The sequence below is a fragment of the Oncorhynchus keta genome, chromosome 34 (assembly GCF_023373465.1).
Source record: "Oncorhynchus keta strain PuntledgeMale-10-30-2019 chromosome 34, Oket_V2, whole genome shotgun sequence".
NCBI lineage: Eukaryota > Metazoa > Chordata > Actinopteri > Salmoniformes > Salmonidae > Oncorhynchus > Oncorhynchus keta.
This window is the reverse complement of record NC_068454.1, coordinates 71,554,790-71,579,950: the sequence shown is the minus strand read 5'-3', so window position 1 is coordinate 71,579,950 and position 25,161 is coordinate 71,554,790. Positions and strand designations below refer to the sequence as shown.

The 25,161-nt window shown below is 45.6% G+C and overlaps 1 protein-coding gene across 1 annotated transcript in view; it reads right to left on the bottom strand.

Annotated features, from left to right (window-relative positions):
• Positions 1-21,250, bottom strand: part of LOC118383592 (IgGFc-binding protein-like) — a 68,597-nt gene extending 47,347 nt beyond the window's left edge. Inside the window, 25 exon segments of the mRNA XM_052492660.1 lie at positions 6,430-6,849; positions 7,038-7,599; positions 7,721-8,322; positions 8,467-9,040; positions 9,161-9,489; positions 9,636-9,774; positions 10,003-10,199; positions 10,361-10,904; positions 10,996-11,594; positions 11,753-12,323; positions 12,486-13,090; positions 13,182-13,755; positions 13,874-14,199; positions 14,347-14,485; positions 14,714-14,910; positions 15,072-15,247; positions 15,250-15,614; positions 15,705-16,303; positions 16,462-17,032; positions 17,195-17,799; positions 17,891-18,464; positions 18,583-18,923; positions 19,113-20,339; positions 20,830-20,884; positions 21,204-21,250. Coding sequence (XP_052348620.1) covers positions 6,430-6,849; positions 7,038-7,599; positions 7,721-8,322; positions 8,467-9,040; positions 9,161-9,489; positions 9,636-9,774; positions 10,003-10,199; positions 10,361-10,904; positions 10,996-11,594; positions 11,753-12,323; positions 12,486-13,090; positions 13,182-13,755; positions 13,874-14,199; positions 14,347-14,485; positions 14,714-14,910; positions 15,072-15,247; positions 15,250-15,614; positions 15,705-16,303; positions 16,462-17,032; positions 17,195-17,799; positions 17,891-18,464; positions 18,583-18,923; positions 19,113-20,339; positions 20,830-20,875 — 10,882 coding nt within the window. The 5' untranslated portion in view covers positions 20,876-20,884; positions 21,204-21,250.
• Between the last annotated feature and the right edge of the window lie 3,911 nt (positions 21,251-25,161).

Sequence of the window (25,161 nt, the reverse complement as noted above, 5' to 3'; positions counted from 1 at the left end):
TCAGAGAAAGGAAAGTGTGACATCGTGTGGGCAATCAGAGACGTAGACCCGTTAACGACTGAGACGCAGTCATCAAAATAAAATTTGTCAGCCAAATCTTTTCCACTAAGCGGAACTCGGTCCAAGAAATACTTAACGGAGACCTTCAACAAGTAATTACATCATTATAATTCTGACCCATAAGAGCAGCAGTTTGGGGCAAGATGTTGGGGCTAAACTAAGCGTAGTTTATAAATGTATCCAAGTGTGCTTTTCTCTCATGCGCTCTCTCTTTCTAAATCCCCATCTCGTGTAACACCTGTCACATTGTGTTGGTCTGCTAGGGACCTGTTTCATTGTATGATGTTCTAATCAATAGCCTAGACTGTGCGTTTGTGTATGTGTATCTTATATTATCATTTAGATTGTTAGTAAATAAATAATCAACTCAATTGGTGTGGTACGGTATGATTAATGAGACCCGGGTTTGTGCAGTTTTACGAATTATGCAACGTTCAGGATGAGACTGTAGAGGAGCATTTCTTAAAAGTGCGACGTATCAGTAAATTTATAACTATTTAATTAATTACTGGAATTGATTTGTCCAAGTGCATCTGCACCCTCTGTTCAGTGCACTCTCTGCTTAGCAGCGGTTTCTGCTCAGTTTGGCAGCTGCGCAAGTGTGAGAGGGAGATGCCAGTTTGCTTCGCAGTTTACCTGATATTTTTCTGCAGTTTTCTTGAAGATCACTCCGCGACACACACAATGCAGTGCTGTTGTTCAAGCCACTGACTTGATATTCCCACTCGCCATTACTCACCGCTGTTATGAAATGGACTCATGCTAGCCACAAGTTCTGACTGAGCTCAATTGTCATGAAACGCATGTACAGCGATGAGTTTCTCTCTCTTTCATACAAACTTATAACTAGGAGCGCCCACAATGTGTATTGTGCTGGGAAGTGCTTTGTAATGAGTCTCTCATAACAAACAAATTAATAAAACGATACATCCTGACCAAACATCCACTGCATGATGGTAAACCCAGGGAGTTCTTTCAGAACAGGGCAGAATGCTTCAGTTGACAGTGCTATGACAGTGGGAAAGTAAGTCAGCTAGCAAGGCATTGCTGTCATTTTATAACAGGTGATAAGCAGAAATAAGGGAGTACTAACTAACTCTCATAGTAATGTTAGTAGATGTGAGTTTCTATTTCAAAGAATCCCCTGACCTTGTACACAGCTAAGGGCTAACATTCGCCAAAGCAAGCTAGTAACAGTACAGATGAAGATGAAAAGTGATCAGGCCTACTTTACATCTTACTGTAGAAATTATTGTTTAAAACTGGTCTAGGTTGGAACTGTCGCTGTTAAAATACAATAATAATTTTCATTCATAAGTTTCAACAATATAACAATAATTTATCCAGTAAGATGTACAGTAGGCCTGATAATTTTTCATCTGTACTGTTACTTAGGGTTACACAATCAAAAAGCATGTGGGTGTGTTCTGTTATTCATCTGTGTGATGTGATCAATCAGTTTATTCCAATTCAGAATAAAATATTTATTGTATTTTAACAGCAACAGTTCTGACCTAGACCGATATGTAAGAGTGTTTTAATGGGGGGAAAATAAACATGAAAAGATATTTACGTGCATATTTAATTTCATTGTCATTTGTTTTTGTCAATATTGCATTTGTTTTAGGCATAAGGGCAATGACATGTCCTGATATTTATGTATCGTTACATATTTTCCTAAGCTTGGGTCCCAGGAAAACACAGAATTTCTCATTTGAGTCCCAGGTTGAAAATGTTTAAGGACCCCTGCTGTAGAGGAAATTAATTAGCGATTGTTGTAAAATCGATATTCTGGGCAGGGGCGCAGCCATGGGTGGGCCTGGGAGGGTATAGGCCCACCTACTTGGGAGCCAGGTCCACTCACTGGGTAGCCAAGCCCAGCCAATCACACAATTATTTTTTAAAGACAGAAATACTCCTCAGGACCCCCCCTCTCCCCCCTCAGCTGATCTGCACAGATGAAGAAGCCATATGTGGAGGTCTTGGGCTGGTATGGCTACATGTGTTCTGCGGTTGTGAGGCCGGCTGTATGTACTGTAAAATTATCTTAAACGACGTTAGAGGCGGCTTATGGTAGAGAAATGAACATTCAATTCTCTGGCTATACAGATCTGTTGGACATTTCTGCAGTCAGAATGCCAACTGCACACCCTTAAAACTTGAGACATCTGTGGCATATTATTGTAACTTGAAGAGCTTTCACACTGTTTGTGTCAGGTTTACATCCTTTACATTGTTTAGGAAATATCAAGGGTGAAGAGAATATTTTTGTTAAGATATGAAAATTATTTTAGTTTTCTAACGAGATCATAGTTTTGTTGATGCTTTGCCTCATAACTGGCCATGCCCGAGAGAGCTCAGAGAGAGTTTCACTATGACGAAAAAGCCCCTCTTTTTACCCGAGTGTTTAGGTCTATATTGGTTACGACCCTGAAAATCAACACGAGATGAAGACGACAAAGTAGCCTCTAACAATCAATGTTACGGTTGAGTAACTACACTGCTCTCATCACCCCCTGGGGGGGGGGGGATCATCGACATGGCTGATTAGCCATCTTCCAGAACAAGTGCAAAGTTCTTCTTCAGACTATAGGACAAGGCCTTGAAGCCATGGACAACTAAGAAGAAGGACATTGTGACCCCTTGTGGACAATCAGAGCCTTTGACTTAATAACCCCTCTGGCCACCAAGTCACCCGGATCTATTAAGGCTTAATAACCCCTCTGGCCAGCAAGGCACCCGTATCTATTAAAACGTCTTGCGACTAGGTGGCGCTATTAAAATTTTGGGATGAAAAACGTTCCCGTTTTAAACAAGATATTTTGTCATGAAAAGATCCTCGACTATGCATATAATTGACAGCTTTGGAAAGAAAACACTCTGACGTTTCCAAAACTGCAAAGATATTGTCTGTGAGTGCCACAGAACTGATGTTACAGGCGAAACCCAGATAAAAATCCAACCAGGAAGTGACGCATTTTTTGAAACCGCCTCATGCCAATGACTCCTTATATGGCTGTGAATGAGCTACGAATAAGCTTACATTATCCACGTATTCCCCAAGGAGTCTACAGTATTGTGACGTCTTTTTAGGCATTTCCATTGAAGAAAGGCTGTAAGGGACCATATATAGCATGTGGTCACATGGTGTCTCCCGCAGAAAATCTTGTGTAAAATACTGAGGTAGCCATTTTTTTAATCGCTTCTTATTTACATTTACATTTAAGTCATTTAGCAGACGCTCTTATCCAGAGCGACTTACAAATTGGTGCATACACCTTATGACATCCAGTGGAGCAGCCACTTACAATAGTGCATCTAAATCTTTTTAGGGGGGGGGGGTGAGAAGGATTACTTACCCTATCCTAGGTATTCCTTGAAGAGGTGGGGTTTCAGGTGTCTCCGGAAGGTGGTGATTGACTCCGCTGTCCTGGCGTCGTGAGGGAGTTTGTTCCACCATTGGGGGGCCAGAGCAGCGAACAGTTTTGACTGGGCTGAGCGGGAACTGTACTTCCTCAGTGGTAGGGAGGCGAGCAGGCAATTGAGAAACCAATTGCCTCGACGGATATATTATCGAAGATATATGTTAAAAACACCTTGAGGATGGATCCAAAACAACGTTTGCCGTGTTTCTGTCGATATTATGGAGCAAATTTTGAAAAAAGTTTGCCGTTATAGTTGTAGCATTTTCTGGTCGATTTCTCAGCCATGCATGATGAAGAAACGGGAGCTATTTCGACTACAAAAATAATATTTTGGGAAAAAAGGAACAGCTATCTAACTGGGAGTCTCCTGAGTGAAAGCATCTGAAGTTCTTGAAAGGTAAATTATTTAATTTGGTTGCTTTTCTTATTTTCGTGAAAATGTTGCCTGCTGCCAGCAGAGCCTAGCATAGCATTATGCCATGATAAACTTACACAAATGCTTGTCTAACGTTGGCTGTAATGTATATTTTGAAAATCTGAGATGACAGTGTTGTTAACAAAAGGCTAAGCTTGTGTTTGAATATGTTTATTTCATTTCATTTAATTTCATGAATAGGAAAAGTTTCTAGGGGTATTTATGTCCGCTGCGTTATGCTAATGCATTTGAGGCTATGATTACGCTCCCGGATATGGGATTGCTCGTCGCAAGAGGTTAAGCTAATTTTATTTATGGTAGTGCACCTTACCTCAGGTCATTTCGGACCTGCCCAGTTATCGATATATGTATATTGGTCATACAAAACCCCGAAGGAATCTGTTTGGAATACCGTCAGTTCCCATCATTGATCAATTCTATAACTTAGAACATCAAATCAACAATATCTTAAAACATTACGCACAAATTCAGAAATAGAGGCTACTGACCTTGTCACAGACTGGGAAAAGCAATGTTGGTTGGATCTAGTCACCCTTCCTGTCAACCTGGGGTGTATACCGGCCTGTTATAGAGAGCCCCAATGTCAGGGGACAGGACTTTGCTTTACGGCCCGCACGTGCACGGTTCTCGGCTTGTTACCTTTAGATGACAGGGACAGATATTTAGATCCGGCTCAAAGGACCAATTGTTAGAGGAATTTAATTCCTATATGTTCATTAACCAATTCAATTAAAACACTCTGTCCGTTTCTAAGAATTTGTAAGATCCTTATTTGCATAAAATGGACAGAGACCAGTCTCAAAATTAATCAGTAGCGTTTATTTCCGAGAGCTCTGAACATAATCACATGTACATTAGTTTATATACCACACATAACGTCATGTCTTACGAAAATGTCCCTCCTCCTGGATCATGACAAAGCTGTTTATCAATTCCATTCCAACATACACATCGCTTATCATATGCTATCACATGTTACACAATCTACTGCAAGCCTAACGTTTTCTACCTGTTATCGGTTTCACAGTGGTCACACTTTGTCTGTTAACACTTCCTCTTTGCCTATGTAGAACCATTCTTTATCAGGCAGGATAGAATTATATTAGCTATAATTCTACGTTAAATGTATACATTATTTAGTCATTATTGATTAAAAAATCCTTCAACACAGTGTTAGCCAGCGAGCTGTCGTGTTTGCAAGTTGCAGAACCACTGAATTCTATTTTTCAAAGATGTGGCAAGTTTAGAGTCGTTGTTTTGCACGTGTTGCTGTTGGATAGGAATGAACCTTATCACCTGATTATTCAACATTTGCTTTAACAGGTAAAGCCTGTCAGCATCCGTAGTATGTGGATTGCAATTTAAGGCGTCCTCTATGTCTGCTAGGAACGTCTCAGTGTTGTTTGGCTGGCCTGGAATGGGGTCAAAGGTGCGAAATGTTTTGCCAAGTTTGCCAAGGGTTCCCTGCCAAGTGGCGAGGAGTCGCCATATTACCCTGGGCCGAATGGCCGAGTGTCGCACTTGATCCGGCTTCATACTGTAACGATGTGCCCTGAAAGTCGGGAAGCAAATCGCTTTCAGGCACACTGGCCCAGAACTGGTCTGTTTGGTACCATGACAGGGACAGGACTACCGTTATCTGTGCATCAAAAAGCTCATCAGTGGAATTTGACTGTACATACATATATTTGACTGTACATACAAACTGATTTGTGTTATTTTGCATTAACACCCACTGGGCAAAACCTGGTTGAATCAACGTTGTTTCCATGTAATTTCAACCCCCCAAAATCTATATTATGACATTGAATCATTGTGAAAAACTAATTGGATTTGCAAAAAGGCATCAATGTAAGGGGATTGTCTTTTTTCACCAAACTTTTAACCTAAATCCAACGACATGGTGACGTGTTGTTGATTTCATGTTGAATTCACATCAGTTGACAACTCAATACCTCGCAAGTAATAATTCAAAACTAGATGTTGAACTGACATCTGTGCCCAGTGGGCAGGGGCAGTATATAATATGGCATGGCATATACAAGATTAATATACTCAAAAATTTTGTTTGAAGGAATTACTTGAGAGGTTTTGAGTTATCTGATTAAACCAAAACTGTAGTAATTCCACCATTACTACTAAATGCTGGATAAACAGATGACACTGACTCATTTTGCTGCAATATGTTTATTATTAGGCTTTTGAAAGTTGTAAAGGATAGACAGAGATACACGTGTACAAAGATAATCTCAGTTTTAGTAGTACACAAGTATGGTATTATATTTGGATTATAATGAATACAGTTCAATAATAATTCCATGCATGAATACTCAATCCCTCACAACATTATATGGTTCGGAATATGTTATCACATACAGAAGGTAATATTAAGGTAATTTTGCGATTTTATGTTGAAATGCTTTAGCCTACAACCTGGACATGAAAATAACGTTTTTAAAGGATATTTTAGAGCCATGAGATCTTATTTGAAAATGTAAATGTTCTAGCCTCCAAACTTGATATGTACAGGTTTAACATATTTGTTAAGAAGTTTTTCGATCCATGACTGGTTGTTTGAATCTGTGCTACTGATAATGTAACAGCCCCTGACCCCCTTCACCACCGCACACGTGGTCTTCGGACCGCAGGGCGCCACCTCACAGGCCATCTCGCCGGAGGTACAGCTGCAGCGGTGGTGGCAGTTCTCCTTGTAGAAGACCTCGCCGGACACAAAGTAGCGACCCTTGTGGTGACAGCCACAGTTCTTCATGTGGACACACTTGTCATCACTCAGCAGGAAACCAGGTTTGCATTGACAGCCCTCCCCTGGAGGAGTGGTGCATCCTGGGGCGGAGGTCATGGAATAGCATGTGGCCGGGCACCCGGAGGCCGAGAGGCTGTAGACACTGTTCTCTGGACAGGGGAGGTCTGGAAACACACAGGGAGAAAGAAAGGTCTGTGGAATCAGTTACAATTTTACAGTTTCAGGATTTCATTTAAATGTAGGGTTTAGAATTTGCAGTCTTATTTTACTGTCAGATTCCTGTTTTAAAGAATTTATGAATTGAGACTCATCATAAACCTGAAGATTAGTGATACAAAATCAGAGAACTTACGGCAGAAGTCTTTACTCCTCCAGGCACCAATTTTCCCTCCCTTCTCCTGACACTCTTCTACATAGTTGGTGATGATGTCACAGGCTGCCGTCAGTAGGCCGTTGTTGAGGATCATGTCATAGATGCAGTCTTCTTTGTACTCATCAGAGTCCACTCTACCAATGCAGTCTCTGAGGGGACCACTTTTATCCACAATGACATCACAGGCGCTGACATATTTGGGCTTTATAAGGGGGATGTCTACAACGGCACAATCTTTGCACTCGTGGGAGCAGCCCGGTACGTCAGCTACCCAGTAACTGTTTCCAAACTCCTTGGGACTCATGGGCTTTTTCCCGTTGGGCAAAAGCAGGTCGTCATCAGGGTTGTCATTGAAGTTGCCACAGAGACCACAGATGGCGTTGTGGTAGGTGCTCGGGACCTTCACCCTCACATTGCTGGACCAGTCGAAGGAGACCTTGAGACCGAAATGAGTCTCCAGAACAGCAAAACGTCTGTTTCTGTAGATCTGAACCTCAGTGTTGTTGGAGTAGTATGGCAGAGGTGTCAGGACATTGTCCACCTAAAATACAGTCCAGTGAAAAAAGAGAGTGGATTTCCATAAGAGCGATTTTTTTCTTCAAAACAATATATTATACAAAATAGTTCATAACAACAACTAGTAAAGGACCTGTATTACTCACCAGGACTTTGCCGTGATAATCACCTGTGACGGTGTAACTACTTCCCAACACAATGACAGTCACCACCTTGGCGTAGGAGACTCTGGTGCTGCCCCTGTTGTTGTTCTCCAGAGTCACCTCAAAGCTCTCCAGATCAGGATCTTTGGAGCAGACCCCCGCCAGCTTGTAGATACAGTTTCCCTGGAAGTCGAAGCGCTTCCCATCAAAGGTGCGGAAGTGGGGGTCCCCCTTGGCTGAGCAGGTCTTGAAGCTGAGGGGGTAGCAGTCCTGAACCCCATTGACCACCGCACAGTGCTCACTAACCTTGCACTTCCTAGGCATACACACCACCTTCTGTGTGGCTCCGTCGCACACACACTTACTCTGGCATGTGTTTCCCTCCCAGAAGGTTTCTTCGGGCAGGTAGTAGTGGTCATTGTGTGTACAGCCACACCCTGTCTCCTTGACGACACAGTGTTCACCGCTGAGCACGTAACCCTTGTCGCACTGGCAGCCCTCCACACAGACTTTGGAACAGATCTCTGGGACATTGAGATTGGCACAGGTAGCAGGGCAGGCAGTGCCACATAGCTCATAGTGGCTGTGGTATGGGCAGTCCAGGGCTGTTCGAGTTAAGAATAAACAAACATCACAAATGTAGTCCTAATACATTCTGCAAATGCACAAGTTGGTCTATCGTGTCATTATACACATTTAAGAATGTTTGAGTTCCTAAATGTGATGTTTTGTTATAGCTGAGAACTTACGGCAGTTGGAGGCCTTTCTCCACAGTGGTGAGACAACAGCCCCAGCCTGCTGACATTCGGCCACGTAGTTAGCCAAGGTCTCACACAACACTTCCTGTCGACCCTCATTCAGACACACATCATAGAGGCAGTTTGAAGCAAACTCCTTCACCGGCACATTCTTATGACACTGTTCAAATGGGCCCCCTCTGTCTGTCATCAAACCACAGTACTTTGGTCCAGTGTAAAGTGCCCGGTCTGAATCTGAGCATGTGGGGCAGTTGCTGTTACAGACGTGCCAGCAGAATGGGTCACCGTCGGCAACACTCCAGGATGCCACCCACGCCGTGGTATTTGATGAAAGCACACCTGTGGGAGTGGTGAAGTCATCTGCTTTGTTACCATTGTAGTTGCCACAGATACCACCGAGGTTGTCGTAGTAACTGCTGCTGATGGTCACCATCAAGAGGCTGGTCCAGTCAAAAGTGATCTCCAGGCCAACAGCTGACTGGATGGTCCCTCGAATACCAGACTCTGTGATTCTGATGCTGTCAGACTCCAAACTCAAAGGGAGGGCAGACCTAATGCCATCAATCTGAGACGATAGAGAGATGAGGATTTAAAGAGGACTTAAAGCAGATGGGGAGCACAGAGGATTCTTACATTCAACTTCAACATGGACAATCTGTATCAAGTATAACTGGAAGCCACCCACCTCCACTGTCCCTCTTTGGCCACTGAGAATGGTGATCCTGTGACCACTCAGTTCTATGTTGGCTGACTTGACGAAGGAGCCCTCTGAGTTGCCGCGCAGCTCGTTCTTGGTCAGGATGCTGAACTGAGGCAGGGTGGGATCTTTGCCGGTCGTATTCACCAGAATGTAGGAGCAGGTGCCCATGAAGGAGAATGACTGGCCGTCGAATGTGCTGTAATGAGGGTCACCGAAAGCCCAGCAGTAGGCCTTGGACTGGGCCACACATACCGCCTTATTGTTCTTCACTACACAGTTTTCCTTCTCACGGCATTCAGTATCCTCACAGGGGTCTGACAAAATGGGTATTAGAGATGTTAACATATCTTGCTCATTGCAATATCAAAATAGAAACATCAACAAAGTCCATAATTCCACATCCAAATGTACTAACACAAAGCCATATCTGTTTGGTTACATTACTATTATTGTTTTTTACTTGTGCTGTAGCAGTCCATGACTCCATTCTTCAACCCACATTGCTGACCCTCTTTGCACTGTGAGTTCTTGCAGGTGAATAATCCTGCTGCACAGCTGCAGGTCTCAGAACAGTTGCCAAGCCTCACAGACTGGCCAGACTGAAAACCAGCAAAACATGTCAGTGATATCATTGAGTGTTTATACTATGGTGGAAACCATAGGATGATTGTAAAACAATAAATATTGACCAAGAATAGAGAATGATTATATATTTTTTGCATTTAGAATAGAACAGATATAGGCCTCTTATTGTAATAATGACTTTAGTATATTATTGTATTTGTGGGATATGAAATGGCAATTTTTGTCAATAAATCAGTAATCACCCTGTAATAGTGTCCATCAACCACACAGCCACAGTTCTCCAGTAGGACACACTTGCCCCCATCAAACACAAAGCCGTCATCACACTGGCAGCCCTCCTGGCATAGTGGGCATTTGGGAGACTCACTCAGAGAGTCACAGGTGGAAGAACAGGTGTCGGCACACAACTCATAGTGACTGTTAGCTGGACACGTAAGAGCTGGAGGACAGATGGAAATGGGAGGAGATGCATGTTATCAAAAAACTTAAATCAGCTTCAGCTTCAATTGTTTTTCAGCAGAGCATTAGGTCAGAGAAATATTATGCACTAAGATAAACCAGGATAAGGTAAATCAACTTTCAATATCAAAATTTACTCACGACAAAACTGGTCAGATCTCCAGCTGCTGACAAGGCCACCGGATGCCTGACAGAAAGTCACATACGTCTGTAAGTGGCGGCACAGGGCATCCCCACCCTCTCCCTCCTTCGTGCACTCCTCAAAGTGCTCTTGTGGTGGCACAACAGCATGGCATTGGGCAAATGGACCCTTGGGTGACTTTATGATGCTACAAGCCGGCGGGGGTCCACTGGTGGGAGGACACTTCAAGCCACCGTCACATCCTGTCTGACATTTGACCCCTTCCTGAACCACTAACCACCCCGCTGCAAACTTCTCCACAGACGGCTCCTGCAGCCCACTGGGCAGCAGGAAGTCATCCTCCTTCTTGTCATTATAGTTGCCACAGAGACCACCGGTAACACCTTTGTAAGTGGATGGAAGCTGTATGATGGCGCCAGCAACGGTGTCGTAGGTCACCATCAAGCCAAAGTCTGTTACCACGATGATGTTAATGCCGTTCTGGTAGGCCCTGACCTTTCCATCTCCGAGTGACAGCGGGAGATTTGTTGCAACGTCATCCACCTGTGAAAGGAGGAAAGATTGAAAACATCCGTTTTTCGAATCAAGTGTTGCTTTTTAATACTGAAATGAGTAGATCAAGACAGAAAACTACCGTTATTTCCCATATAACTCTGGGAGACATAGATATCTTGTATTTGTAGGCCTGTATTTCAACCCTCCTGGTGACCATTGCATCATCAATCTTGGTCAACTGCTGCACTGACACAACAAACGGAGCCATCGATCCGTCTTTCTCCACAACCTCCGACATTTTGTACACACAGTCCCCGTGTAGGTTGAAGCAGCTGCCATCGAACGAGTGGAATCTCCTGGCCCCGCTCACATGGCAGGTGCCCGTGCTCATGGGTATACAAGCCTGCACCCCGTCTTGGACCTGGCACTTCTCATTGGGACCGCAGGCAAACTTCACATTACACTCCATGTGTCCATCCTTTTTACACACACAGCGCTCTTTGCACTGGCTGCTGGGGAAGAACACCTGGCCCATCTGGTAGTATTGGCCTTGGTGAATGCAGCCACATTCAGCCAGCGGCACACACTCGCTGTCGCTCTGTATGAAGCCGTCGTCACAGACACAGCCCTCGGTGCACAGGGAGTTCCAACAGCTCTCAGGCTCATCGAGGCCACTGCAGGTCTGGGGGCAGCCTGAGGCACACACCTCATAGTGGCTGTTGACCTTGCAGGAAGATGCTACAACACATTAGGTCAAACATGATACAATTGAATAATGTCGGGAACCAGGAGCTGTTAGCTAGACAAGCCACTTCTGACTTATTGTAATGACCATAATTGTTACAGTGGTTGTTTTGAAATACGCATCTGATGAGGTGCGTCTATGCACTACTTACGACAGAAGCTGTCTGATCTCCACTGTTCCACCTTGGCAGGGGCATCCTGGCAGGCAGTGGTGTAGGTGCTGAGGGCGTTACAGAGGGCAGAGGCATGGCCACGGTACAGACACATATCAAACACACAGTCCTCATAGTACTCTGTGGGGTCCACCTTGGTGTGGCAGTGCTTGAACGGACCGTTTTTGTCTGTGATCCTGCCGCAGTACTTCCCTGTTTGGTAATCAAGCATTAGGCTGTGGTCACAGGTGGGGCACTTCTTGCCGTTGCAGTCGCTGGAGCAGCCAGGGTCGTTCCCCACTTTCCAGCTGTCCCCAAATACTGTTGGGGTGTTGGCAGGGCTCTTGTCTGGTTTGAGGAGGTCGTCGTTCCGTTGGCCGTTCCAGTTTCCGCAGAGCCCTCCAATGAGGTTTGAGTAGGTGCTGGGGAGGGTTAGGGAGACGTGGCTGTTCCAGTTGAACTTCAGTGTCAGGCCAAATTTGGTCTTCACCACCCCGAAATACCCACTGCGGAAGATGGACAGTTGGCCATCTTCTACATCAAATGGCAAGTTCACATACTGGTTGTTGACCTGGGAAGATAGAAAGAAATGTTGATGAAACACGAAGGATGATACTGTCCTGATATTTCCTCTTACATTAAGTAGTATAATCATAAAAGCTCATTGACCAAGTAAACCCGGAATGCAATTATGTCATTCATTTGGAATGGATAACATTTTAAGGTAGCTTACCAATACTTTGCCAGGGTTGTCCCTACTCATGGTGATGATGTTTTTGAAGACAATGACGGTGACTGTCTTTGTGTAAGACACTGCCGTGTTCCTCCCCCTATTCTGATTCTTTACAAGCACCTCAAAAGGCACCAGAGACTTGTCATCTTTGCTGACCAATTTGGAGAGAACGTAAGTACATGTTCCCTGGAAGTCGAACCTCTTGCCATCAAACGTGCGGTAGTGGGGGTCGCCTGAACCTTGGCAAGTGGCATAAGATGTTGGGTAGCAATCTCTCTTACCACTCTGCAGGCCACACATCTCTGACTTCTTGCATGCTGTTGCTTTGCATTCAACCTTGGCTGTTCCTGGATTGCATTCACACTGCTTTGTGCATTTGTCATCTTCCCAGAACTTCATTCCAGACAGGTAGTATCGTCCTTCATAAGAGCAGCCACAGCTCCCCTTGGAGACGCATTTGTCTCCACTGAGGACAAAGCCCTTGTTGCATTGACAAGTCTCCACACAGGGTTCCTTGCACTTTGCTTCAGCATCGAGATCTGAACAAGAGGCAGGGCAAGCTGTGCCACACGCCTCGTAGTAGCTGTTTGACGGACATTCCAGTGCTGCAAATGTGAAATGAGAAATAGATTTAAATAATAGTGAAAATTGCAATCTAAAAATCTGCATGAAATGTCTGGAAAGAGGACAACTCACAGCATCCAGTGATTGTCCTCCACTCAGGGCTAATTTTGACCCCCTCGGCCAAACAGGCATCAGTGTAGCTTTTCATGTTCTCACAGAGGAACTGATAGATGCCTTTATTGATGCAGACGTCATAGACACAGTTGTCCATGAACATGCCTGGGTCCAGGACCTTGTGGCAGCTGGCGAATGGGCCGTCTTTTTTGGCCAAGAGACCACATGACTTCTCTCCCTTGTATTTCTGTTGGAGAGCCGGAGTGCAGCTAGGACATTCCCCTTGGCAGTCATCATGACAGAACAAGTCGCCATCTTCAGTTCTCCAGCTCTTGGCAAACTTCACCACTGTGGGTTCCTTGTTACCTTTGGGGTTAGTGAACTCGTCATTGCGATCCCCGTTGTAGTTCCCACAGAGCCCACCCAGGGTGCGGAAGTAGCTGCTGGGGACAGTGATGTAGAACTTCATGTTCCAGTCGTACATAACCTTCAGGCCAAAGTTTGTCTTCAGAACAGCATAGCTGCCACTATACACCACCGTTAGGTTTCCTCCGGCCAGGGTCACAGGCAGGTAGACATTCTCACCATTCACCTAAGAAAAGATCAATAAGCATATGGAAAAACCATTCAGTTTACCTCCTGGGTTGACCAAATTTACCATGGAACCGACCCCAGTCCTGATAATTTCTCTCTGGTCTCTTGTTACTTACCTCAACCTTCCCTTTATGCCTGCTGATCACAACAGTCAGCCCATAGACCGTGACTGAGACTCTCCTTACGAAAGACACCCTCTTGTTCCCTCTGTGGTTGTTCTTGGTCAGGACAGTGAACGGGATGAGGCCAGGATCAGATTTAACAACCGTGGCCATGACATATGAGCAGGTGCCCTGGAAGTCAAATCGCTCCCCATCAAAGGTGAGGTAGTGGGGGTCGCCCACGGCCCTGCAGGTGGCCTTGGACTGGGCCACACATACCACCTTATTGTTCTTCACCACACAGTTTTCCTTCTCACGGCATTCAGTATCCTCACAGGGGTCTGACAAAATGGGTATTAGAGATGTTAACATATCTTGCTCATTGCAATATCAAAATAGAAACATCAACAAAGTCCATAATTCCACATCCAAATGTACTAACACAAAGCCATATCTGTTTGGTAGCATTATTATTCATGTTTTTTTACCTGTGCTGTAGCAGTCCATGACTCCATTCTTCAACCCACATTGCTGACCCTCTTTGCACTGTGAGTTCTTGCAGGTGAATACTCCTGCTGCACAGCTGCAGGTCTCAGAACAGTTGCCCAGCATCACAGACTGGCCAGACTGAAAACCAGCAAAACATGTCAGTGATATCATTGAGTGTTTATACTATGGTGGAAACCATAGGATGATTGTAAAACAATAAATATTGACCAAGAATAGAGAATGATTATATATTTTTTGCATTTAGAATAGAACAGATATAGGCCTCTTATTGTAATAATGACTTTAGTATATTATTGTATTTGTGGGATATGAAATGGCAATTTTTGTCAATAAATCAGTAATCACCCTGTAATAGTGTCCATCAACCACACAGCCACAGTTCTCCAGTAGGACACACTTGCCCCCATCAAACACAAAGCCGTCATCACACTGGCAGCCCTCCTGGCATAGTGGGCATTTGGGAGACTCACTCAGAGAGTCACAGGTGGAAGAACAGGTGTCGGCACACAACTCATAGTGACTGTTAGCTGGACACGTCAGAGCTGGAGGACAGATGGAAATGGGAGGAGATGCATGTTATCAAAAAACTTAAATCAGCTTCAGCTTCAATTGTTTTTCAGCAGAGCATTAGGTCAGAGAAATATTATACACTAAGATAAACCAGGATAAGGTAAATCAACTTTCAATATCAAAATTTACTCACGACAAAACTGGTCAGATCTCCAGCTGCTGACAAGGCCACCGGATGCCTGACAGAAAGTCACATACGTCTGTAAGTGGCGGCACAGGGCATCCCCACCCTCTCCCTCCTTCGTGCACTCCTCAAAGTGCTCTTGTGGTGGCACAACAGCATGGCATTGGGCAAATGGACCCTTGGGTGACTTTATGATGCTACAAGCCGCGGGGGTCCACTGGTGGGAGGACACTTCAAGCCACCGTCACATCCTGTCTGACATTTGACCCCTTCCTGAACCACTAACCACCCCGCTGCAAACTTCTCCACAGACGGCTCCTGCAGGCCACTGGGCAGCAGGAAGTCATCCTCCTTCTTGTCATTATAGTTGCCACAGAGACCACCGGTAACACCTTTGTAAGTGGATGGAAGCTGTATGATGGCGCCAGCAACGGTGTCGTAGGTCACCATCAAGCCAAAGTCTGTTACCACGATGATGTTAATGCCGTTCTGGTAGGCCCTGACCTTTCCATCTCCGAGTGACAGCGGGAGATTTGTTGCAACGTCATCCACCTGTGAAAGGAGAAAGATTGAAAACATCCGTTTTTCGAATCAAGTGTTGCTTTTTAATACTGAAATGAGTAGATCAAGACAGAAAACTACCGTTATTTCCCATATAACTCTGGGAGACATAGATATCTTGTATTTGTAGGCCTGTATTTCAACCCTCCTGGTGACCATTGCATCATCCATCTTGGTCAACTGCTGCACTGACACAACAAACGGAGCCATCGATCCGTCTTTCTCCACAACCTCCGACATTTTGTACACACAGTCCCCGTGTAGGTTGAAGCAGCTGCCATCGAACGAGTGGAATCTCCTGGCCCCGCTCACATGGCAGGTGCCCGTGCTCATGGGTATACAAGCCTGCACCCCGTCTTGGACCTGGCACTTCTCATTGGGACCGCAGGCAAACTTCACATTACACTCCATGTGTCCATCCTTTTTACACACACAGCGCTCTTTGCACTGGCTGCTGGGGAAGAACACCTGGCCCATCTGGTAGTATTGGCCTTGGTGAATGCAGCCACATTCAGCCAGCGGCACACACTCGCTGTCGCTCTGTATGAAGCCGTCGTCACAGACACAGCCCTCGGTGCACAGGGAGTTCCAACAGCTCTCAGGCTCATCGAGGCCACTGCAGGTCTGGGGGCAGCCTGAGGCACACACCTCATAGTGGCTGTTGACCTTGCAGGAAGATGCTACAACACATTAGGTCAAACATGATACAATTGAATAATGTCGGGAACCAGGAGCTGTTAGCTAGACAAGCCACTTCTGACTTATTGTAATGACCATAATTGTTACAGTGGTTGTTTTGAAATACGCATCTGATGAGGTGTGTCTATGCACTACTTACGACAGAAGCTGTCTGATCTCCACTGTTCCACCTTGGCAGGGGCATCCTGGCAGGCAGTGGTGTAGGTGCTGAGGGCGTTACAGAGGGCAGAGGCATGGCCACGGTACAGACACATATCAAACACACAGTCCTCATAGTACTCTGTGGGGTCCACCTTGGTGTGGCAGTGCTTGAACGGACCGTTTTTGTCTGTGATCCTGCCGCAGTACTTCCCTGTTTGGTAATCAAGCATTAGGCTGTGGTCACAGGTGGGGCACTTCTTGCCGTTGCAGTCGCTGGAGCAGCCAGGGTCGTTCCCCACTTTCCAGCTGTCCCCAAATACTGTTGGGGTGTTGGCAGGGCTCTTGTCTGGTTTGAGGAGGTCGTCGTTCCGTTGGCCGTTCCAGTTTCCGCAGAGCCCTCCGATGAGGTTTGAGTAGGTGCTGGGGAGGGTTAGGGAGACGTGGCTGTTCCAGTTGAACTTCAGTGTCAGGCCAAATTTGGTCTTCACCACCCCGAAATACCCACTGCGGAAGATGGACAGTTGGCCATCTTCTACATCAAATGGCAAGTTCACATACTGGTTGTTGACCTGGGAAGATAGAAATACATGTTGATGAAACATGAAGGATGATACTGTCCTGATATTTCCTCTTACATTAAGTAGTATAATCATAAAAGCTCATTGACCAAGTAAACCCGGAATGCAATTATGTCATTCATTTGGAATGGATAACATTTTAAGGTAGCTTACCAATACTTTGCCAGGGTTGTCCCTACTCATGGTGATGATGTTTTTGAAGACAATGACGGTGACTGTCTTTGTGTAAGACACTGCCGTGTTCCTCCCCCTATTCTGATTCTTTACAAGCACCTCAAAAGGCACCAGAGACTTGTCATCTTTGCTGACCAATTTGGAGAGAACGTAAGTACACGTTCCCTGGAAGTCGAACCTCTTGCCATCAAACGTGCGGTAGTGGGGGTCGCCTGAACCTTGGCAAGTGGCATAAGATGTTGGGTAGCAATCTCTCTTACCACTCTGCAGGCCACACATCTCTGACTTCTTGCATGCTGTTGCTTTGCATTCAACCTTGGCTGTTCCTGGATTGCATTCACACTGCTTTGTGCATTTGTCATCTTCCCAGAACTTCATTCCAGACAGGTAGTATCGTCCTTCATAAGAGCAGCCACAGCTCCCCTTGGAGACGCATTTGTCTCCACTGAGGACAAAGCCCTTGTTGCATTGACAAGTCTCCACACAGGGTTCCTTGCACTTTGCTTCGGCATCTAGATCTGAACAAGAGGCAGGGCAAGCTGTGCCACACGCCTCGTAGTAGCTGTTTGACGGACATTCCAGTGCTGCAAATGTGAAATGAGAAATAGATTTAAATAATAGTGAAAATTGCAATCTAAAAATCTGCATGAAATGTCTGGAAAGAGGACAACTCACAGCATCCAGTGATTGTCCTCCACTCAGGGCTAATTTTGACCCCCTCGGCCAAACAGGCATCAGTGTAGCTTTTCATGTTCTCACAGAGGAACTGATAGATGCCTTTATTGATGCAGACGTCATAGACACAGTTGTCCATGAACATGCCTGGGTCCAGGACCTTGTGGCAGCTGGCGAATGGGCCGTCTTTTTTGGCCAAGAGACCACATGACTTCTCTCCCTTGTATTTCTGTTGGAGAGCCGGAGTGCAGCTAGGACATTCCCCTTGGCAGTCATCATGACAGAACAAGTCGCCATCTTCAGTTCTCCAGCTCTGGGCAAACTTCACCACTGTGGGTTCCTTGTTACCTTTGGGGTTAGTGAACTCGTCATTGCGATCCCCGTTGTAGTTCCCACAGAGCCCACCCAGGGTGCGGAAGTAGCTGCTGGGGACAGTGATGTAGAACTTCATGTTCCAGTCGTACATAACCTTCAGGCCAAAGTTTGTCTTCAGAACAGCATAGCTGCCACTATACACCACCGTTAGGTTTCCTCCGGCCAGGGTCACAGGCAGGTAGACATTCTCACCATTCACCTAAGAAAAGATCAATAAGCATATGGAAAAACCACTCAGTTCACCTCCTGGGTTGACCAAATTTACCATGGAACCGACCCCAACTCTGAACATTTCCCTCTGGTCTCTTGTTACTTACCTCAACCTTCCCTTTATGCCTGCTGATCACAACAGTCAGCCCATAGACCGTGACTGAGACTCTCCTTACGAAAGACACCCTCTTGTTCCCTCTGTGGTTGTTCTTGGTCAGGACAGTGAACGGGATGAGGCCAGGATCAGATTTAACAACCGTGGCCATGACATATGAGCAGGTGCCCTGGAAGTCAAATCGCTCCCCATCAAAGGTGAGGTAGTGGGGGTCGCCCACGGCCCTGCAGGTTGCTTTGGAGATGTGGACACAAACTCCCTTTGTACATTCTTCCTTTTCTCTGCATTTGACTTTCTCACATGGGTCTGGTGGTGGAGTGGGTGGTGCAGTGCCTGAGTGAGAACAGAAGCAACATTCAAGATAACTCTAGTTTTCATGCAGTGCATTTGTTGTGTTGTGTTGCAATATATTTTTTTGTGTTGCGTTGCATTGCATTGTTGAAGAGTTGTCCTCTTTAACAGGGGGAGGTATTGAGGTGCAGTTGATAGGCCATTTAAGTGTGTGTCAAATAAACATATTACCTTTGGAACATACTCCTGTTGTTGCGTAGCCGTCTCTTGGAATGCCACCATAAACGTAAACAGCCATGAGGGAGTCGCCTTTGATGGAGAAATGCTGTTGCTGCTCTCCCAATGGAACATTTACCCACATGTACTTAGGGTCTGAGTTGAATGATGTCCATTGGAGAGATTTCACACAATTCTTTTTTTCACAGACTTTAACGGTTTTGATCCCTTCCCCCTCGGAGACAATGACCAATGTGCTCTTGAATTTGCTCAGCGTGTCCACCGACCACTCTTTGGCTAGATCAGACGTTGGGAGGATGTTGGTGAGGAACGGATCATAGGGCTTGTTGTTGCTGAAGTACATCACCATGACCTTCTTATCACTTTTGATGATCAGCGGATAATTGGGTTGGACAGATATCACATACACCTGCCCCTCATTCAGCTCTTTAGCAGTGGATACCTTTCCCTCAAAGATCTTCACTAGAGTGTTGTCCTCTGAGGCCACAATGTTGACAAAGTCTGTTGATTGGGTCATGTGCATGGAAGGAACCAGGTAATTGGTGGAGAGGCTCTGTACTGGTAGCAGTTGTTCGTATACGTGATTGCAGCGGCCTCCATCTGCAATGCACTCGTGTCCCCCCAGGACTGCCACAGGGTGCTTAGCTTTTACCCTGGTCCCAGTGAAAGTGGTGTAGCTTTGGTAGAGGTAGACCTGGTATGGGTCCATGGTAACAATTACCGCCTTTCTTTGCTTCCAGGAATCCACGCCACTGAGATTAATGTTGGAGACAGGGATGATCGTGATCTTGTTGGGCTCTTTGCCGTTGATAATAGACATAAGCTTGTGCATGCGACTTGGACCCTCATCGGGGGTGAAGACCACATAGTCAGTACCCAGCTGGTCAGTCGGGAAGACCACACTGCTGTCTCCGGTCGCGAACTTGTAGTTGAAGGCCACCACCGAGATGTCAGAGTTGGAGGTGACCTGCACTGTTTTGGTGGAAGCTCCTGGACCCCCAATTTCAGCGGTACCAGGTATGCCGATCCATTTGGTGTTCTGTTTCTCTATTTTCACTGAGGTCGAGAAGCCGATTGCATTGACCTGAATTTGAACAATGGCTGGATAATCCTGTGTGGTTATGGCCAGTTTAAGACTCTGACCATGTTGGTAGCTCAGCAAATAGTTAGGCATAAAGGCAGTAATGAACTCCCGCCCCACTGGGCATGATCCACTGACCACTAAACATAAAGGAAGAAAGACAATGTTACAGATGAGCATCTGTATTCTTTTTGCAACCATTTGACTAATGTAATATCAGTTTAATAAGGAAACATATACTATAGCTTAAATACAGTACAATTGTCTTGCTCCGACTGCTCTTGCTGAATTCACTGACTGTCAAGTGTCATTTTAGTAAGGCACAAAATAATTTGTTTTTGCTTGAATGACATGACCTTATACAAATGTTTGTGTACATAACAATACACATGCTGTCGCTTCCCCCTGCATAGCTTTATAACCAGTATTACATGTCTATAATATAGTGTGCCCTGCAGAACAAACAACAAATGTACTATCTAATTAGAGGAGGCTAGAAAGATTTAATTTGCCAAGCTACTGTATGTTTATGTTTCCCCATCATGTTAGAGAATAATAAATGATCAACTTGTTCAATTCTGGTAGTGATTACATGACATGTAATATTGAAAGGTAAACTGTGATTCTTACCTCTGAATAGGCTGACAGCCACACAAAGCAGGAAACTTGGCCCCATGTCTGGAAACTAAAATGCACAGTCAACAAATGACATGGGAAAAATGGAAAATGGATGTAAAAACTAAATTAGTTTTGTTTTAGGTTAGATTATAGAGTAGCTACTGACAGGAGAGAAAACATATATAATTATTTTTATATCCATCAATAAATTACATAAATATTTTGTAAATACAAATGAGCTTGCATTAATACATTGTACATGTATCTACAAAGACAGGAAATAGTTTATTTCAATTCACTTTCATCTTCGTAATAATTTGGTCTTCAACTGATACTATTCACCAATATTTCTAATCAAAAAGACTGATCTGATGTCCATACATTACCTGTTGGTGGGACCATGAAGGATATAACAGACAGGGAGGGATGAGAGGGTGTTTTATATTGTGAAGAGGATGGATTTTTAAAAAACACATCCTTGACCAAATATTGAATTATCGTGCTTATTAAGTCAACATATCGTATGCATGACTGTAATGTATATATTGACAACTGTGTGTCTAAAGTTTCCATCTAACCAAACCTGTCACACCCTGACCATAGTTTGCTTTGTATGTTTCTATGCTTTGTTTGGTCAGGGTGTGATCTGAGTGGGAATTCTATGTTGTGTGTCTAGTTTGTCTGTTTCTGTGTTTGGCCTGATATGGTTCTCAAGGGGGCAGGTGTTAGTCATTGTCTCTGATTGGGAACCATATTTAGGTAGCCTGTTTGGTATTCGGTTTTGTGGGTGATTGTTCCTGTCTTTGTGTTTGTTACACCAGATAGGGCTGTTTTCGGTTTTTCACGTTTCTTGTTTTTGGTTTTTCACGTTTCTTGTTTTTGTATATTGTTCTATTTTCATCTCTATTAAAGATGTATCAAAATAACCATGCTGCGTTTTGGTCCGCCTCTCCTTCAACAGAAGAAAGCCGTGACAAAACCATTTACATAGTATTTTAAAAGAAATTGGAAACAAACATCTGTTTCATAAAATGTTACCTCAATCTACCTCAAAATATATCAAATAAAAAATGTATTTAAGCAGGTTTATCCCGTTTAGATTTCGTAAGAGAGACCTGGTAAATAATATTGCCAAACATTTTTCCTAGACTCATTGAATATGGCCTACTGACCAGAAAGATTTTTTTTTTTTTGCAATAGAATATAACTTTAAAAAGGTCCCACTTTATTATTACGTATTAAAAATGTTAATATAGCAGCATAACTAGTGTGGGTAGTTGTTACATGGTACTGTAAACTATTATACCTCTTACAATGTATGTAAACCATGTAATTATTATATGGTTTTTGGCATCACTATGAAGTGATGTAAATAATCATTTGTTCTTAAGTAACTTGGCCGGTTAAATAAAGGTTAGATAAAAACGTAATAAAAATTGGGACCATATAAAATAAAGTATTTTCAAATTATTAAAAATATCATGGGTGTTTAATTCATTGTTTTATTAAATTATTTAAATTTAACCCACGTGGAGTTCCAGGTCTCCGGTAGCCTCTGGAACTGCCGATCTGCGGCCAACAAGGCAGAGTTCATCTCAGCCTATGCCTCCCTCCAGTCCCTCGACTTCTTGGCACTGACGGAAACATGGATCACCACAGATAACACTGCTACTCCTACTGCTCTCTCTTCGTCTGCCCACGTGTTCTCGCACACCCCGAGAGCTTCTGGTCAGCGGGGTGGTGGCACCGGGATCCTCATCTCTCCCAAGTGGTCATTCTCTCTTTCTCCCCTTACCCATCTGTCTATCGCCTCCTTTGAATTCCATGCTGTCACAGTTACCAGCCCTTTCAAGCTTAACATCCTTATCATTTATCGCCCTCCAGGTCCCCTCGGAGAGTTCATCAATGAGCTTGATGCCTTGATAAGCTCCTTTCCTGAGGACGGCTCACCTCTCACAGTTCTGGGCGACTTTAACCTCCCCACGTCTACCTTTGACTCATTCCTCTCTGCCTCCTTCTTTCCACTCCTCTCCTCTTTTGACCTCACCCTCTCACCTTCCGCCCCTACTCACAAGGCATGCAATACCCTCGACCTCATCTTTAAAAGATGCTGTTCTTCCACTAACCTCATTACAACTCCCCTCCAAGTCTCCGACCACTACTTTGTATCCTTTTCCCTCTCGCTCTCATCTAACACCTCCCACACTGCCCCTACTCGGATGGTATCGCGCCGTCCCAACCTTCGCTCTCTCTCCCCCGCTACTCTCTCCTCTTCCATCCTATCATCTCTTCCCTCTGCTCAAACCTTCTCCAACCTATCTCCTGATTCTGCCTCCTCAACCCTCCTCTCCTCCCTTTCTGCATCCTTTGACTCTCTATGTCCCCTAGGCCGGCTCGGTCCTCCCCTCCCGCTCCGTGGCTCGACGACTCATTGCGAGCTCACAGAACAGGGCTCCGGGCAGCCGAGCGGAAATGGAGGAAAACTCGCCTCCCTGCGGACCTGGCATCCTTTCACTCCCTCCTCTCTACATTTTCCTCCTCTGTCTCTGCTGCTAAAGCCACTTTCTACCACTCTAAATTCCAAGCATCTGCCTCTAACCCTAGGAAGCTCTTTGCCACCTTCTCCTCCCTCCTGAATCCTCCTCCCCCTCCCCCCTCCTCCCTCTCTGCAGATGACTTCGTCAACCATTTTGAAAAGAAGGTCGACGACATCCGATCCTCGTTTGCTAAGTCAAACGACACCGCTGGTTCTGCTCACACTGCCCTACCCTGTGCTCTGACCTCTTTCTCCCCTCTCTCTCAGATGAAATCTCGCGTCTTGTGACGGCCGGCCGCCCAACAACCTGCCCGCTTGACCCTATCCCCTCCTCTCTTCTCCAGACCATTTCCGGAGACCTTCTCCCTTACCTCACCTCGCTCATCAACTCATCCCTGACCGCTGGCTACGTCCCTTCCGTCTTCAAGAGAGCGAGAGTTGCACCCCTTCTGAAAAAACCTACACTCGATCCCTCCGATGTCAACAACTACAGACCAGTATCCCTTCTTTCTTTTCTCTCCAAAACTCTTGAACGTGCCGTCCTTGGCCAGCTCTCCCGCTATCTCTCTCAGAATGACCTTCTTGATCCAAATCAGTCAGGTTTCAAGACTAGTCATTCAACTGAGACTGCTCTTCTCTGTATCATGGAGGCGCTCCGCACTGCTAAAGCTAACTCTCTCTCCTCTGCTCTCATCCTTCTAGACCTATCGGCTGCCTTCGATACTGTGAACCATCAGATCCTCCTCTCCACCCTCTCCGAGTTGGGCATCTCCGGCGCGGCCCACGCTTGGTTGCGTCCTACCTGACAGGTCGCTCCTACCAGGTGGCGTGGCGAGAATCTGTCTCCTCACCACGCGCTCTCACCACTGGTGTCCCCCAGGGCTCTGTTCTAGGCCCTCTCCTATTCTCGCTATACACCAAGTCACTTGGCTCTGTCATAACCTCACATGGTCTCTCCTATCATTGCTATGCAGACGACACACAATTAATCTTCTCCTTGCCCCTTCTGATGACCAGGTGGCGAATCGCATCTCTGCATGTCTGGCAGACATATCAGTGTGGATGACGGATCACCACCTCAAGCTGAACCTCGGCAAGACGGAGCTGCTCTTCCTCCCGGGGAAGGACTGCCCGTTCCATGATATCGCCATCACGGTTGACAACTCCATTGTGTCCTCCTCCCAGAGCGCTAAGAACCTTGGCGTGATCCTGGACAACACCCTGTCGTTCTCAACTAACATCAAGGCGGTGGCCCGTTCCTGTAGGTTCATGCTCTACAACATCCGCAGAGTACGACCCTGCCTCACACAGGAAGCGGCGCAGGTCCTAATCCAGGCACTTGTCATCTCCCGTCTGGATTACTGCAACTCTCTGTTGGCTGGGCTCCCTGCCTGTGCCATTAAACCCCTACAACTCATCCAGAACGCCGCAGCCCGTCTGGTGTTCAACCTTCCGAAGTTCTCTCACGTCACCCCGCTCCTCCGCTCTCTCCACTGGCTTCCAGTTGAAGCTCGCATCCGCTACAAGACCATGGTGCTTGCCTACAGAGCTGTGAGGGGAACGGCACCTCAGTACCTCCAGGCTCTGATCAGGCCCTACACCCAAACAAGGGCACTGCGTTCATCCACCTCTGGCCTGCTCGCCTCCCTACCACTGAGGAAGTACAGTTCCCGCTCAGCCCAGTCAAAACTGTTCGCTGCTCTGGCCCCCAATGGTGGAACAAACTCCCTCACGACGCCAGGACAGCGGAGTCAATCACCACCTTCCGGAGACACCTGAAACCCCACCTCTTTAAGGAATACCTAGGA